An 18,514-nucleotide genomic window follows, 5' to 3' on the forward strand; every position below is an offset into this window, starting at 1 on the left:
CCCACACAAAACTGAAACCTGGTGGGAATTGTTTTTTACATTGACAGATTGTGGTGTGGTGCCCTCTCTCTTACGTTTCACTTATTACCACTTCTGATATGAAGAAAGCCCTAACGTTCAGCACATTCCTGAATGGTTACACAAAATAAATACTTTGTGCATCAAATATAGCACTAATAACCAAAATATTCTCTCTACCATGTGACTATTTTATATGTAAAACAAATTGAAAGATTGCTAAAACATTTACTAGATTTGCTTATAAATGTGTCTTACTCAAATGTGACGCAAGACTTGGAGCAAGGGGGAAACACTCCCCACATTTGTTGCATTTAAGTGATTTTTCTATTGTGTGAATCTTTACGTGTGATACAAGATGGGGTTTCAATCTAAAGCATTTCCCACACTCAGTACATGCATGTGGTTTTTCTTCTGTGTGAATCATTACATGTGAAGACAGGTCTGCGTTCCGGGCGAAGCATTTCCCACACTCGGTGCATCTATATGGTTTTTCTCCAGTGTGAATCTTGACATGTGAAGAAAGGTGTGTGCTCCGGGTGAAACATTTCCCACACTCGGTGCATCTATATGGTTTTTCTCCAGTGTGAATCTTTACATGTGAAGAAAGGTGTGTGCTCCGGGTGAAACATCTTCCACATTCAGGGCATTTAAATGGTCTCTTTCCTGTGTGAATTTTTAAGTGTGATACAAGATGTCTTTTTTGGGTAAAACATTTCCCACATTCGGTGCATTTAAATGGTTTTTCCCCTGTGTGAATCCTTTTATGTAATAAAAGATTTGAAATCTGGATAAAGCATTTCCCACATTCAATACAGTTATATTTTTCTCCTGTGTGCATCTTCACATGTAAAGATAGTTGTTCGCGTCGGATAAAACCTTTTCCACATTCTGTGCATTTGAATGGTTTATCTTCTGTGTGAACCTTTTTGTGTGAAGAAAGATTTGACGATTTGTTAAAACATTTCCCACAGTCACTGCACTTAAATGGTTTTTCCCCCGTGTGAATTCTTTTATGTAACGCTAAATTTGCAGCCCGAGCAAAGCATTTCCCACATTCAGCACAGTTAAAGGGATTTTCTACAGTGTGATTTTTTTGATGTTTAGTAAGAAGATACTTTGTAGTGAAATCTTTACCACAGTCAGAACATTTATATGTTTTTTCCCTTGAGTGAGTCCTTTGATGGTTTATTAGACTAGACTGTTTAGTAAATATTCTCCCACAGTCAGAGCATGGGAATAGTGGTTTTCCATTATCAGAAACAGTCAATTTATTTCCTTTGTCAGCTGACTGATATTTTACAAGCTCTGTGTTATTTAAAGTGTTTTTTGGTAAGGCAGACATTGGCTCTGTGTTATGGTTACTCTTGAGGGATTTCTTGGTAATGCTGGATTCAATCGATGCATTTAAAGGCACATTACAAAATATTTTCAGAGAATTTATATTGTCTTTTTGATAACCCTGAGTGTAATCAGATATATATTCTATCTGTGTATGTTCAGTGGGTTTATAAACGTCAGTTTCTCCTTTTTCAGAAGTGGTCGATTCCTCCTTAATAAAATCAGACGGATAGTCTGAGTCTCTCTTAATATTAGTACATTGATATCCTGTTTGTGTATGAATGGCAAACTCTGTGAGATTGTATTCTTCACATGATGAAAATGTCCCTCCATTATGGATTCCATTCTCAGTTGTAGGTTTGGTTTCATAATTGGGTACAGAAACCAAGGCTTGAGATCCACCAAATACAGATTTATCTGTTGGAAGAATAAAATAAGCTAAATCACTTCAAACCAGCTGTAAATTAAATGCAACAGTTCCAATGGCTTTCTAGGGCTCATATTCTCTTGTATTCTACACAAAGCTTGTGGGGATTAAAAATCGTCTCACCTAATGAGTTGAAAGGCTGGTGAGTCTGGATCATGAAATCATTGTAGAGATCCTTGTGTCCTTCTATAAACTCCCACTCCTCTCTGGAGAAACAGACAGTGACATCCTCACACCTAATTGGAACCTGAAACACGCAATGATACATTCACCATCCAGACACACACCTTGGTTTTACTGTATAATGTCCCATTCCCAGCAGCCTCACCTCTCCAGTCAGCAGCTCAGTGATCTGATTGGTCAGTTCCAGGATCTTCTGCTCATGGTTTCCCTCATGTATCAGTGAGATCTGTGGAGGCACAATTACGGGGTTCTGTTCTGTGCAGAGTCCTCCTGACATGGATTCACAGCTGCCTGGTGTGATTCTTGCACAAAATCTCTTTAAAATAGAGTGATAAAATTGGGAGTGCAAATAAAATTGAACATGGCATTCCTATGTACACTTTCTAAATTCCTTCCCATCCTCTGTTTCAATATAATTATCTACTCTCCTATTTCCAAATTACAGACTCTTTCTTCGATTTCTAAATTAAGGTACACTCTAAGCACTATGAACAGTTCATCTAAATTAAGTGGTTTTGCTGCATAGAACGTGTCCCTGAGTGAAGTTGCTGTTTAGAAAATTCCTCACCTCTCCAGTCAGCAGGTAGATGATCTCCATAATGACATTACCCAGAATCCCTCACCTCTCCAGTCAGCAGGTAGATGATCTCCATACTGACATTACCCAGAATCCCTCACCTCTCCAGCCAGCAGGTAGATGATCTCCATACTGACATTACCCAGAATCCCTCACCTCTCCAGTCAGCAGGTAGATGATCTCCATACTGACATTACCCAGAATCCCTCACCTCTCCAGTCAGCAGGTAGATGATCTCCATAATGACATTACCCAGAATCCCTCACCTCTCCAGTCAGCAGGTAGATGATCTCCATAATGACATTACCCAGAATCCCTCACTTCTCCAGCCAGCAGGTAGATGATCTCCATACTGACATTACCCAGAATCCCTCACCTCTCCAGTCAGCAGGCAGATGATCTCCATAATGACATTACCCAGAATCCCTCACCTCTCCAGTCAGCAGGTAGATGATCTCCATAATGACATTACCCAGAATCCCTCACCTCTCCAGCCAGCAGGTAGATGATCTCCATACTGACATTACCCAGAATCCCTCACCTCTCCAGTCAGCAGGTAGATGATCTCCATGGTGACATTACCCAGAATCCCTCACCTCTCCAGTCAGCAGGTAGATGATCTCCATACTGACATTACCCAGAATCCCTCACCTCTCCAGTCAGCAGGTAGATAATCTCTAGAGTTAGATCCAAGATCTTCTCATCCATCCAATTCCTGTCCTTGCTCATTATCACAGTTTATTCCAGTGCTTTTAGAATGGGTTTCTTATTGAAGGAGTGCCCACAACAATTCTGTAATTAGAAATACATTGTGTATTCATTTACCCGTGTAGGATAGGCGCACTTTGTGTATCAAAACCACAAATATCCAATTAACACACAGCAGTGCTCAATTTTCAGCTTCTCTACTACTATGCAATCTTGTGGAAACCTTCTCGTGTAACACAACCTCTGGTGATAGACAGGGCAGCTCCTCACTCAAATAAGTCATTTGACATGAGCAGAAGACAATTCTTTGTATGTGGGTGAAAACTTAGGAGATGCATAAAGCCTTTCACAGTTGCTTTGGGATCCCATAATATTTTTATTTTTTGAATACATTTGCAAGAAACCTGGCTAACAATTCATACATACAAGTTTGTTCATGTAGAACACGACTGAAAAGATAATCACAGTTAAGTTATAGGTAGGAACCATGTAGGCTGTAAGCTCAGCTGATCAAGGCGCTCACTGCCTCTTGTTTCTGTAAGTTAGTGGTGTTTAATTTGCTTGTATGCCTTGTGAATACGTTTTACAGCACTGCAGAAACTCTTTGGTAGAGAAGACTATTTACATGACAAAAAGTACCTTTTACCTAACGCTGGTGCTCAATCCCATATCTAGTGGGCACAGCAGATCTGAGCACCCAAGTTTCTAGCCACCCAGCTGCTAAAATATTCTCTGCAGGACCAGAAACAGACCAGCAAAATCTTTAACCAGGTGGCATCAGAACACCACATGGACAATCTGGGTGATCTTTGGACAGAGGGTAGATGACTCGGTGTAGCGTTATACCCAACACACAGAATGTAAATCCTCTAGAGAAATGTACCTAAGACAGTCCTTAGAGTGGCCAGATAGAAAGAGTAAATAAAAGAAAAATAGGAACGTCAGAACAAGCCAAGGGAAACCCTATAGATGTTGTTGCAATGATCAGCACCCCTTTCTGACCAGATCCCTGACAGGTTGTTTGGACCATCAGGAGGCACTGAAGCGTCCATCCACCAGATTAGAGCAACAGCTGATCGGCAGACCACCAAGGTAAGTATAGAGGACCTCACAGTCGGTGAGGTATCTGAGTATAGCTTTTTGTTTCTCTGAGGGTGGGATACTATTAACAGCTCAAACCTGGAGGCACTAGGGAGGGATTAAAAACACACTGCATTTGAAAAGCACACAGCTGTCACTAACAAGGCGCTTATCAGCTTGTGTTCCCATGCATGATTAGCAATAAACACATACACCAAAATATTTTTTTTTAAATCTTTTGAAGTGACTTCTATACATTACTACAGTCTTTTAGGATCATTACACATATATCGTATACCGAACACGAGGCGGCGGCCATGTTTTGAGGTTGTTAAATACCCAGCAGGACCTAAGCCTAAAAACTATGGAACTAGAATCGGCCAAGGGTTTGCACGAACCCCGCTCAGATGTTGGTTGTCTTCTCCGTTTGTGGAAAAGCCGACTAATGGACTTTGTAATTATCATACAACGTTCGTAAGATCTGAGCGCAATTCGCATATCTTGTGCACTCAGATCCGAGCTATCTGAGGACTGGTAGAATGGGCCATGTTAATATAAAGACATTAAAGTTATGTATTTTTATGCTGTTTTTCATGTAGGTATAAAACGTGGTGTTTCTATGCGCTTGGAGATAATTGGGTTAGTATAACCGTTGGAACCCATTATCTCCAAGTTGGACGGGTACCTTTTCAAAAGATACAGTGTAATGCTATTGGTTAAAATATTGTATTTTCCTGTATCCAGTCAGGTCCAGAGGGGGTTGTCCCTGGACCTATGGACTTGCATAAATTGCCATGCCTGCGTGTCATTAAAGCCAGTTCGTTTTGACCCTCAAATCGCAGCCTTGACTCGTTTTGAAGGGAAGAGTGTATCCTAGCTGTACCATAGCTAGTGGGATTGTTTCACATTTGCAGGATTATCGTGGTATGCTGACGAGAGCGGCTCTTCTCTCTGTCCACATTCGGGAACCAGGATATCCAAGCGGTCCAGCTTCCAGCTAGCCTGGAGGTAACCGTAACAGTGCCCTCTAGTGTCTATTAGACAGCCACTAAAGGAGGAGTTAACCCTGCAAGGTAAATATTGCAGTTTATGAAACCTGCAATATTTACAGTTGCAGGGTTAAGGGTAGTGGGAGTTGGCACACCATGTTCTCCACACACAGAGAGCAGGAATCCCTAATTCCAGGATCAATGGGAACATGCAGAGATTATTGCTGGAGCCCAATCCCTTCCCCCCAGTGTCTCCACACACAGATAGCAGGAATCTCTAATTCCAGGATCAATGGGAACATGCAGAGATTATTGCTGGAGCCCAATCCCTTCCCCCCAGTGTCTCCACACACAGAGAGCAGGAATCCCTAATTCCAGGATCAATGGGAACATGCAGAGATTATTGCTGGAGCCCAATCCCTTCCCCCCAGTGTCTCCACACACAGAGAGCAGGAATCTCTAATTCCAGGATCAATGGGAACATGCAGAGATTATTGCTGGAGCCCAATCCCTTCCCCCCAGTGTCTCCACACACAGAGAGCAGGAATCCCTAATTCCAGGATCAATGGGAACATGCAGAGATTATTGCTGGAGCCCAATCCCTTCCCCCCAGTGTCTCCACACACAGAGAGCAGGAATCCCTAATTCCAGGATCAATGGGAACATGCAGAGATTATTGATGGAGCCCAATCCCTTCCCCCCGGTGTCTCCACACACAGAGAGCATGAATCCCTAATTCCAGGATCAATGGGAACATGCAGAGATTATTGATGGAGCCCAATCCCTTCCCCCCAGTGTCTCCACACACAGAGAGCAGGAATCTCTAATTCCAGGACCAATGGGAACATGCAGAGATTATTGCTGGAGCCCAATCCCTTCCCACCGGTGTCTCCACACACAGAGAGCAGGAATCCCTAATTCCAGGATCAATGGGAACATGCAGAGATTATTGCTGGAGCCCAATCCCTTCCCCCCAATGTCTCCACACACAGAGAGCAGGAATCCCTAATTCCAGGATCAATGGGAACATGCAGAGATTATTGCTGGAGCCCAATCCCTTCCCCCCAGTGTCTCCACACACAGAGAGCAGGAATCCCTAATTCCAGGATCAATGGGAACATGCAGAGATTATTGCTGGAGCCCAATCCCTTCCCCCCAGTGTCTCCACACACAGAGAGCAGGAATCCCTAATTCCAGGATCAATGGGAACATGCAGAGATTATTGCTGGAGCCCAATCCCTTCCCCCCAGTGTCCCCCCACACAGAGAGCAGGAATCCCTAATTCCAGGATCAATGGGAACATGCAGAGATTATTGCTGGAGCCCAATCCCTTCCCCCCCAGTGTCTCCACACACAAAGAGCAGGAATCCCTAATTCCAGGATCAATGGGAACATGCAGAGATTATTGCTGGAGCCAAATCCCTTCCCCCCAGTGTCTCCACACACAGAGAGCAGGAATCCCTAATTCCAGGATCAATGGGAACATGCAGAGGTTATTGCTGGAGCCCAATCCCTTCCCCCCAGTGTCTCCACACACAAAGAGCAGGAATCCCTAATTCCAGGATCAATGGGAACATGCAGAGATTATTGCTGGAGCCCAATCCCTTCCCCCCGGTGTCCCCCACACACAGAGAGCAGGAATCCCTAATTCCAGGATCAATGGGAACATGCAGAGATTATTGCTGGAGCCCAATCCCTTCCCCCCCCCAGTGTCTCCACACACAGAGAGCTGGAATCCCTAATTCCAGGATCAATGGGAACATGCAGAGATTATTGCTGGAGCCCAATCCCTTCCCCCCAGTGTCTCCACACACAGAGAGCTGGAATCCCTAATGCCAGGATCAATGGGAACATGCAGAGATTATTGCTGGAGCCCAATCCCTTCCCCCCAGTGTCTCCACACACAGAGAGCTGGAATCCCTAATTCCAGGATCAATGGGAACATGCAGAGATTATTGCTGGAGCCCAATCCCTTCCCCCCCAGTGTCTCCACACACAGAGAGCAGGAATCCCTAATTCCAGGATCAATGGGAACATGCAGAGATTATTGCTGGAGCCCAATCCCTTCCCCCCAGTTTCTCCACACACAGAGAGCTGGAATCCCTAATTCCAGGATCAATGGGAACATGCAGAGATTATTGCTGGAGCCCAATCCCTTCCCCCCCAGTGTCTCCACACACAGAGAGCAGGAATCCCTAATTCCAGGATCAATGGGAACATGCAGAGATTATTGCTGGAGCCCAATCCCTTCCCCCCCAGTGTCTCCACACACAGAGAGCAGAAATCCCTAATTCCAGGATCAATGGGAACATGCAGAGATTATTGCTGGAGCCCAATCCCTTCCCCCCAGTGTCTCCACACACAGAGAGCAGGAATCCCTAATTCCAGGATCAATGGGAACATGCCGAGATTATTGCTGGAGCCCAATCCCTTCCCCCCAGTGTCTCCACACACAGAGAGCAGGAATCCCTAATTCCAGGATCAATGGGAACATGCAGAGATTATTGCTGGAGCCCAATCCCTTCCCCCCAGTGTCTCCACACACAGAGAGCAGGAATCCCTAATTCCAGGATCAATGGGAACATGCAGAGATTATTGCTGGAGCCCAATCCCTTCCCCCCAGTGTCCCCCCACACAGAGAGCAGGAATCCCTAATTCCAGGATCAATGGGAACATGCAGAGATTATTGCTGGAGCCCAATCCCTTCCCCCCCAGTGTCTCCACACACAAAGAGCAGGAATCCCTAATTCCAGGATCAATGGGAACATGCAGAGATTATTGCTGGAGCCCAATCCCTTCCCCCCAGTGTCTCAACACACAGAGAGCAGGAATCCCTAATTCCAGGATCAATGGGAACATGCAGAGGTTATTGCTGGAGCCCAATCCCTTCCCCCCAGTGTCTCCACACACAAAGAGCAGGAATCCCTAATTCCAGGATCAATGGGAACATGCAGAGATTATTGCTGGAGCCCAATCCCTTCCCCCCGGTGTCCCCCACACACAGAGAGCAGGAATCCCTAATTCCAGGATCAATGGGAACATGCAGAGATTATTGCTGGAGCCCAATCCCTTCCCCCCCAGTGTCTCCACACACAGAGAGCTGGAATCCCTAATTCCAGGATCAATGGGAACATGCAGAGATTATTGCTGGAGCCCAATCCCTTCCCCCCAGTGTCTCCACACACAGAGAGCTGGAATCCCTAATGCCAGGATCAATGGGAACATGCAGAGATTATTGCTGGAGCCCAATCCCTTCCCCCCAGTGTCTCCACACACAGAGAGCTGGAATCCCTAATTCCAGGATCAATGGGAACATGCAGAGATTATTGCTGGAGCCCAATCCCTTCCCCCCCAGTGTCTCCACACACAGAGAGCTGGAATCCCTAATGCCAGGATCAATGGGAACATGCAGAGATTATTGCTGGAGCCCAATCCCTTCCCCCCAGTGTCTCCACACACAGAGAGCTGGAATCCCTAATTCCAGGATCAATGGGAACATGCAGAGATTATTGCTGGAGCCCAATCCCTTCCCCCCCAGTGTCTCCACACACAGAGAGCAGGAATCCCTAATTCCAGGATCAATGGGAACATGCAGAGATTATTGCTGGAGTCCAATCCCTTCCCCCCAGTGTCTCCACACACAGAGAGCAGGAATCCCTAATTCCAGGATCAATGGGAACATGCAGAGATTATTGCTGGAGCCCAATCCCTTCCCCCCAGTTTCTCCACACACAGAGAGCTGGAATCCCTAATTCCAGGATCAATGGGAACATGCAGAGATTATTGCTGGAGCCCAATCCCTTCCCCCCCAGTGTCTCCACACACAGAGAGCAGGAATCCCTAATTCCAGGATCAATGGGAACATGCAGAGATTATTGCTGGAGCCCAATCCCTTCCCCCCAGTGTCTCCACACACAGAGAGCAGAAATCCCTAATTCCAGGATCAATGGGAACATGCAGAGATTATTGCTGGAGCCCAATCCCTTCCCCCCCCAGTGTCTCCACACACAGAGAGCAGGAATCCCTAATTCCAGGATCAATGGGAACATGCAGAGATTATTGCTGGAGCCCAATCCCTTCCCCCCCAGTGTCTCCACACACAGAGAGTAGGAATCCCTAATTCCAGGATCAATGGGAACATGCAGAGATTATTGCTGGAGCCCAATCCCTTCCCCCCAGTGTCTCCACACACAGAGAGCAGGAATCCCTAATTCCAGGATCAATGGGAACATGCAGAGATTATTGCTGGAGCCCAATCCCTTCCCCCCAGTGTCTCCACACACAGAGAGCAGGAATCCCTAATTCCAGGATCAATGGGAACATGCAGAGATTATTGCTGGAGCCCAATCCCTTCCCCCCAGTGTCTCCACACACAGAGAGCAGGAATCCCTAATTCCAGGATCAATGGGAACATGCAGAGATTATTGCTGGAGCCCAATCCCTTCCCCCCAGTGTCTCCTCACACAGAGAGCAGGAATCCCTAATTCCAGGATCAATGGGAACATGCAGAGATTATTGCTGGAGCCCAATCCCTTCCCCCCAGTGTCTCCACACACAGAGAGCAGAAATCCCTAATTCCAGGATCAATGGGAACATGCAGAGATTATTGCTGGAGCCCAATCCCTTCCCCCCCAGTGTCTCCACACACAGAGAGCAGGAATCCCTAATTCCAGGATCAATGGGAACATGCAGAGATTATTGCTGGAGCCCAATCCCTCCCCCCCAGTTTCTCCACACACAGAGAGCAGGAATCCCTAATTCCAGGATCAATGGGAACATGCAGAGATTATTGCTGGAGCCCAATCCCTTCCCCCCAGTGTCTCCACACACAGAGAGCAGGAATCCCTAATTCCAGGATCAATGGGAACATGCAGAGATTATTGCTGGAGCCCAATCCCTTCCCCCCAGTGTCTGCACACACAGAGAGCAGGAATCCCTAATTCCAGGATCAATGGGAACATGCAGAGATTATTGCTGGAGCCCAATCCCTTCCCCCCAGTGTCTCCACACACAGAGAGCAGGAATCCCTAATTCCAGGATCAATGGGAACATGCAGAGATTATTGCTGGAGCCCAATCCCTTCCCCCCAGTGTCTCCACACACAGAGAGCAGGAATCCCTAATTCCAGGATCAATGGGAACATGCAGAGATTATTGCTGGAGCCCAATCCCTTCCCCCCAGTGTCTCCTCACACAGAGAGCAGAAATCCCTAATTCCAGGATCAATGGGAACATGCAGAGATTATTGCTGGAGCCCAATCCCTTCCCCCCCAGTGTCTCCACACACAGAGAGCAGGAATCCCTAATTCCAGGATCAATGGGAACATGCAGAGATTATTGCTGGAGCCCAATCCCTTCCCCCCAGTGTCTCCACACACAAAGAGCAGGAATCCCTAATTCCAGGATCAATGGGAACATGCAGAGATTATTGCTGGAGCCCAATCCCTTCCCCCCGGTGTCCCCCACACACAGAGAGCAGGAATCCCTAATTCCAGGATCAATGGGAACATGCAGAGATTATTGCTGGAGCCCAATCCCTTCCCCCCCAGTGTCTCCACACACAGAGGTGGAATCCCTAATTCCAGGATCAATGGGAACATGCAGAGATTATTGCTGGAGCCCAATCCCTTCCCCCCAGTGTCTCCACACACAGAGAGCTGGAATCCCTAATGCCAGGATCAATGGGAACATGCAGAGATTATTGCTGGAGCCCAATCCCTTCCCCCCAGTGTCTCCACACACAGAGAGCTGGAATCCCTAATTCCAGGATCAATGGGAACATGCAGAGATTATTGCTGGAGCCCAATCCCTTCCCCCCAGTGTCTCCACACACAGAGAGCTGGAATCCCTAATGCCAGGATCAATGGGAACATGCAGAGATTATTGCTGGAGCCCAATCCCTTCCCCCCCAGTGTCTCCACACACAGAGAGCTGGAATCCCTAATTCCAGGATCAATGGGAACATGCAGAGATTATTGCTGGAGCCCAATCCCTTCCCCCCCAGTGTCTCCACACACAGAGAGCAGGAATCCCTAATTCCAGGATCAATGGGAACATGCAGAGATTATTGCTGGAGTCCAATCCCTTCCCCCCAGTGTCTCCACACACAGAGAGCAGGAATCCCTAATTCCAGGATCAATGGGAACATGCAGAGATTATTGCTGGAGCCCAATCCCTTCCCCCCAGTTTCTCCACACACAGAGAGCTGGAATCCCTAATTCCAGGATCAATGGGAACATGCAGAGATTATTGCTGGAGCCCAATCCCTTCCCCCCCAGTGTCTCCACACACAGAGAGCAGGAATCCCTAATTCCAGTATCAATGGGAACATGCAGAGATTATTGCTGGAGCCCAATCCCTTCCCCCCAGTGTCTCCACACACAGAGAGCAGAAATCCCTAATTCCAGGATCAATGGGAACATGCAGAGATTATTGCTGGAGCCCAATCCCTTCCCCCCCAGTGTCTCCACACACAGAGAGCAGGAATCCCTAATTCCAGGATCAATGGGAACATGCAGAGATTATTGCTGGAGCCCAATCCCTTCCCCCCCCCCAGTGTCTCCACACACAGAGAGTAGGAATCCCTAATTCCAGGATCAATGGGAACATGCAGAGATTATTGCTGGAGCCCAATCCCTTCCCCCCAGTGTCTCCACACACAGAGAGCAGGAATCCCTAATTCCAGGATCAATGGGAACATGCAGAGATTATTGCTGGAGCCCAATCCCTTCCCCCCAGTGTCTCCACACACAGAGAGCAGAAATCCCTAATTCCAGGATCAATGGGAACATGCAGAGATTATTGCTGGAGCCCAATCCCTTCCCCCCCAGTGTCTCCACACACAGAGAGCAGGAATCCCTAATTCCAGGATCAATGGGAACATGCAGAGATTATTGCTGGAGCCCAATCCCTTCCCCCCCAGTGTCTCCACACACAGAGAGTAGGAATCCCTAATTCCAGGATCAATGGGAACATGCAGAGATTATTGCTGGAGCCCAATCCCTTCCCCCCAGTATCTCCACACACAGAGAGCAGGAATCCCTAATTCCAGGATCAATGGGAACATGCAGAGATTATTGCTGGAGCCCAATCCCTTCCCCCCAGTGTCTCCACACACAGAGAGCAGAAATCCCTAATTCCAGGATCAATGGGAACATGCAGAGATTATTGCTGGAGCCCAATCCCTTCCCCCCCAGTGTCTCCACACACAGAGAGCAGGAATCCCTAATTCCAGGATCAATGGGAACATGCAGAGATTATTGCTGGAGCCCAATCCCTTCCCCCCAGTTTCTCCACACACAGAGAGCAGGAATCCCTAATTCCAGGATCAATGGGAACATGCAGAGATTATTGCTGGAGCCCAATCCCTTCCCCCCAGTGTCTCCACACACAGAGAGCAGAAATCCCTAATTCCAGGATCAATGGGAACATGCAGAGATTATTGCTGGAGCCCAATCCCTTCCCCCCCAGTGTCTCCACACACAGAGAGCAGGAATCCCTAATTCCAGGATCAATGGGAACATGCAGAGATTATTGCTGGAGCCCAATCCCTTCCCCCCAGTTTCTCCACACACAGAGAGCAGGAATCCCTAATTCCAGGATCAATGGGAACATGCAGAGATTATTGCTGGAGCCCAATCCCTTCCCCCCAGTGTCTCCACACACAGAGAGCAGGAATCCCTAATTCCAGGATCAATGGGAACATGCAGAGATTATTGCTGGAGCCCAATCCCTTCCCCCCAGTGTCTCCTCACACAGAGAGCAGGAATCCCTAATTCCAGGATCAATGGGAACATGCAGAGATTATTGCTGGAGCCCAATCCCTTCCCCCCAGTGTCTCCACACACAGAGAGCAGAAATCCCTAATTCCAGGATCAATGGGAACATGCAGAGATTATTGCTGGAGCCCAATCCCTTCCCCCCCAGTGTCTCCACACACAGAGAGCAGGAATCCCTAATTCCAGGATCAATGGGAACATGCAGAGATTATTGCTGGAGCCCAATCCCTTCCCCCCAGTTTCTCCACACACAGAGAGCAGGAATCCCTAATTCCAGGATCAATGGGAACATGCAGAGATTATTGCTGGAGCCCAATCCCTTCCCCCCCAGTGTCTCCACACACAGAGAGCAGGAATCCCTAATTCCAGGATCAATGGGAACATGCAGAGATTATTGCTGGAGCCCAATCCCTTCCCCCCAGTGTCTCCACACACAGAGAGCAGGAATCCCTAATTCCAGGATCAATGGGAACATGCAGAGATTATTGCTGGAGCCCAATCCCTTCCCCCTGGTGTCTCCACACACAGAGAGCAGGAATCCCTAATTCCAGGATCAATGGGAACATGCAGAGATTATTGCTGGAGCCCAATCCCTTCCCCCCAGTGTCTCCACACACAGAGAGCAGGAATCCCTAATTCCAGGATCAATGGGAACATGCAGAGATTATTGCTGGAGTCCAATCCCTTCCCCCCAGTGTCTCCACACACAGAGAGCAGGAATCCCTAATTCCAGGATCAATGGGAACATGCAGAGATTATTGCTGGAGCCCAATCCCTTCCCCCCAGTGTCTCCACACACAGAGAGTAGGAATCCCTAATTCCAGGATCAATGGGAACATGCAGAGATTATTGCTGGAGCCCAATCCCTTCCCCCCCAGTGTCCCCACACACAGAGAGCAGGAATCCCTAATTCCAGGATCAATGGGAACATGCAGAGATTATTGCTGGAGCCCAATCCCTTCCCCCCAGTGTCTCCACACACAGAGAGCAGGAATCCCTAATTCCAGGATCAATGGGAACATGCAGAGATTGTTGCTGGAGCCCAATCCCTTCCCCCCAGTGTCTCCACACACAGAGAGCAGGAATCCCTAATTCCAGGATCAATGGGAACATGCAGAGATTATTGCTGGAGCCCAATCCCTTCCCCCCAGTGTCTCCACACACAGAGAGCAGGAATCCCTAATTCCAGGATCAATGGGAACATGCAGAGATTATTGCTGGAGCCCAATCCCTTCCCCCCAGTGTCTCCACACACAGAGAGCAGGAATCCCTAATTCCAGGATCAATGGGAACATGCAGAGATTATTGCTGGAGCCCAATCCCTTCCCCCCAGTGTCTCCACACACAGAGAGCAGTAATCCCTAATTCCAGGATCAATGGGAACATGCAGAGATTGTTGCTGGAGCCCAATCCCTTCCCCCCAGTGTCTCCACACACAGAGAGCAGGAATCCCTAATTCCAGGATCAATGGGAACATGCAGAGATTATTGCTGGAGCCCAATCCCTTCCCCCCAGTGTCTCCACACACAGAGAGCTGGAATCCCTAATTCCAGGATCAATGGGAACATGCAGAGATTATTGCTGGGGCCCAGGGGGAGCTCTCTATCTGATATAATGTGTATTTTACTCACACTGACCTGCAGCAGTCTGTGTCCTCCCAGCACAACAAGAGAGGGGAGAGCTCTGATATGACAAGTCATGTGACTGCAGCTGTCACATGATCCAGGAAATAGCTGATAAAGTGCTGGGATTCCCTCCGGTAGCGGCTAGTTCCTATCCAGTAGAAGGACCCTGGTGACATCACCAGACCATGTGACTGCTTGGTCACATGGTACAGAGAGCTACAGGAAGCAGCAAAGCGGGAAATCCAAATGAATGAAGTGGATTGAGCTGTGCTGACCTCCTGCTGCTGCTGGTGGGAGAGTTCTGATAAAACATTGATATTAACTTTACTAAACATCTTATTTCACAAGACAGCCTGGAAGCTGGAGGATTGCACTGTATGGGAATTGTATGGGTAACGCTGAACACTGCAGCCATTGCAGAGACTGAACCTGGAGAATATTATGGAGACTGAACCTGGAGAATATTATGGAGACTGAACCTGGAGAATATTATGGAGACTGAACCTGGAGAATATTATGGAGACTGAACATGGAGAATATTATGGAGACTGAACATGGAGAATATTATGGAGACTGAACCTGGAGAATATTACGGAGACTGAACCTGGAGAATATTACGGAGACTGAACCTGGAGAATATTACGGAGACTGAACCTGGAGAATATTACGGAGACTGAACCTGGAGAATATTACGGAGACTGAACCTGGAGAATATTACGGAGACTGAACCTGGAGAATATTATGGAGACTGAACATGGAGAATATTATGGAGAATGAACATGGAGAATATTATGGAGAATGAACCTGGAGAATATTATGGAGACTGAACCTGGAGAATATTATGGAGACTGAACCTGGAGAATATTATGGAGACTGAACCTGGAGAATATTATGGAGACTGAACCTGGAGAATATTATGGAGACTGAACCTGGAGAATATTATGGAGACTGAACCTGGAGAATATTACGGAGACTGAACCTGGAGAATATTACGGAGACTGAACCTGGAGAATATTACGGAGACTGAACCTGGAGAATATTATGGAGACTGAACATGGAGAATATTATGGAGAATGAACATGGAGAATATTATGGAGACTGAACATGGAGAATATTATGGAGAATGAACCTGGAGAATATTATGGAGACTGAACCTGGAGAATATTATGGAGACTGAACCTGGAGAATATTATGGAGACTGAACCTGGAGAATATTATGGAGACTGAACATGGAGAATATTATGGAGAATGAACCTGGAGAATATTATGGAGACTGAACCTGGAGAATATTATGGAGACTGAACCTGGAGAATATTATGGAGACTGAACCTGGAGAATATTATGGAGACTGAACCTGGAGAATATTATGGAGACTGAACCTGGAGAATATTATGGAGACTGAACCTGGAGAATATTATGGAGAATATTATGGAGACTGAACCTGGAGAATATTATGGAGAATGAACCTGGAGAATATTATGGAGAATGAACCTGGAGAATATTATGGAGACTGAACATGGAGAATATTATGGAGAATGAACATTGAGAATATTATGGAGACTGAACCTGGAGAATATTATGGAGAATGAACCTGGAGAATATTATGGAGACTGAACCTGGAGAATATTATGGAGACTGAACCTGGAGAATATTATGGAGACTGAACCTGGAGAATATTATGGAGACTGAACCTGGAGAATATTATGGAGACTGAACCTGGAGAATATTATGGAGAATGAACCTGGAGAATATTATGGAGAATGAACCTGGAGAATATTATGGAGACTGAACATGGAGAATTAACATGGAGAATATTATGGAGACTGAACCTGGAGAATATTATGGAGAATGAACCTGGAGAATATTATGGAGAATGAACCTGGAGAATATTATGGAGAATGAACATGGAGAATTAACATGGAGAATATTATGGAGAATATTATGGAGAATGAACCTGGAGAATATTATGGAGAATGAACCTGGAGAATATTATGGAGAATGAACCTGGAGAATTAACATGGAGAATATTATGGAGAATATTATGGAGAATGAACCTGGAGAATATTATGGAGAATGAACCTGGAGAATATTATGGAGAATGAACATGGAGAATATTATGGAGAATGAACATGGAGAATATTAAGGAGAATGAACATGGAGAATATTACGGAGAATGAACCTGGAGAATATTACGGAGAATGAACCTGGAGACTGAACATGGAGAATATTATGGAGACTGAACATGGAGAATATTATGGAGAATGAACATGGAGAATATTATGGAGAATGAACATGGAGAATATTATGGAGAATGAACATGGAGAATATTATGGAGAACTAACATGGATAATATTATGGAGAATGAACCTGGAGAATATTATGGAGAATGAACCTGGAGAATATTATGGAGAATGAACATGGAGAATGAACCTGGAGAATATTATGGAGAATGAACCTGGAGAATATTATGGAGAATTAACATGGAGAATATGATGGAGACTGAACATGGAGAATATTATGGAGAATGAACCTGGAGAATATTATGGAGAATGAACCTGGAGAATATTATGGAGAATGAACCTGGAGAATATTATGGAGACTGAACATGGAGAATATTATGGAGAATGAACCTGGAGAATATTATGGAGACTGAACATGGAGAATATTATGGAGAATGAACATGGAGAATATTATGGAGAATGAACCTGGAGAATATTATGGAGACTGAACATGGAGAATATTATGGAGACTGAACATGGAGAATATTATGGAGACTGAACATGGAGAATATTATGGAGAATGAACATGGAGAATGAACCTGGAGAATATTATGGAGAATGAACCTGGAGAATATTATGGAGAATGAACCTGGAGAATATTATGGAGAATGAACATGGAGAATATTATGGAGAATGAACATGGAGAATATTATGGAGAATGAACATGGAGAATATTATGGAGACTGAACATGGAGAATATTATGGAGAATGAACATGGAGAATATTATGGAGAATGAACATGGAGAATATTATGGAGAATGAACATGGAGAATATTATGGAGAATGAACATGGAGAATATTACGGAGAATGAACCTGGAGAATATTATGGAGACTGAACATGGAGAATATTATGGAGACTGAACATGGAGAATATTATGGAGACTGAACATGGAGAATATTATGGAGAATGAACATGGAGAATATTCTGGAGAATGAACATGGAGAATATTACGGAGAATGAACATGGAGAATATTATGGAGAATGAACATGGAGAATATTACGGAGAATGAACCTGGAGAATATTATGGAGAATGAACCTGGAGAATATTACGGAGAATGAACCTGGAGAATATTATGGAGACTGAACCTGGAGAATATTATGGAGACTGAACATGGAGAATATTATGGAGACTGAACCTGGAGAATATTATGGAGACTGAACCTGGAGAATATTATGGAGACTGAACCTGGAGAATATTATGGAGACTGAACCTGGAGAATATTATGGAGACTGAACCTGGAGAATATTATGGAGACTGAACATGGAGAATATTATGGAGACTGAACCTGGAGAATATTATGGAGAAGGAAGAAAAAGGGATCTTTAAGAGAAGTCACTTTTATTTCATTTTATATAGTTTTATTTAGTGTTTTGCCAGATAATTATGCAGCTGTGTTAAAACCTGTATTTTAAATCTCTTTTTGTCTTTAATTGTAGATATTAATCACTGTCCAGCTATGTTTTACAGAATACATTGATTATAATGGGACTTTTATAGTTTTGTCTT

General features: G+C 45.6%; 1 protein-coding gene across 2 annotated transcripts; it reads right to left on the reverse strand.

Annotated features, from left to right (window-relative positions):
• Nucleotides 1-232: 232 nt before the first annotated feature.
• Nucleotides 233-14,811, reverse strand: LOC134575194 (gastrula zinc finger protein XlCGF26.1-like). 2 transcript variants are annotated; one of them, XM_063434436.1, is made up of 5 exons: nt 14,738-14,811; nt 3,198-3,338; nt 2,115-2,285; nt 1,910-2,033; nt 233-1,776 (listed from the first exon to the last, which is right to left on the reverse strand). In XM_063434436.1, exons 2-5 carry the CDS (start codon nt 3,273-3,275, stop codon nt 260-262), a joined length of 1,890 nt encoding a protein of 629 aa, XP_063290506.1. In that variant the 5' UTR covers nt 3,276-3,338; nt 14,738-14,811; the 3' UTR covers nt 233-259. The 2 variants fall into 2 exon arrangements, with proteins under 2 accessions (XP_063290506.1, XP_063290507.1); XM_063434437.1 differs by having other exon boundaries at nt 14,732-14,777.
• Nucleotides 14,812-18,514: the final 3,703 nt, after the last annotated feature.

The sequence above is a fragment of the Pelobates fuscus genome, chromosome 10, assembly GCF_036172605.1.
Source record: "Pelobates fuscus isolate aPelFus1 chromosome 10, aPelFus1.pri, whole genome shotgun sequence".
Classification (NCBI taxonomy): Eukaryota; Metazoa; Chordata; class Amphibia; order Anura; family Pelobatidae; genus Pelobates; species Pelobates fuscus.

Excerpts from the sequence above, each read along its gene's own strand:
- LOC134575194 (XM_063434436.1), bottom strand. The coding sequence starts at position 3,275 with ATGAGCAAGGACAGGAATTGGATGGATGAGAAGATCTTGGATCTAACT. Across the intron at positions 2,286-3,197 it reads TCTACCTGCTGACTGGAGAG|AGATTTTGTGCAAGAATCAC; the intron begins GTGAGGGATTCT and ends TCTATTTTAAAG. Across the intron at positions 2,034-2,114 it reads CTGAGCTGCTGACTGGAGAG|GTTCCAATTAGGTGTGAGGA; the intron begins GTGAGGCTGCTG and ends TGCGTGTTTCAG.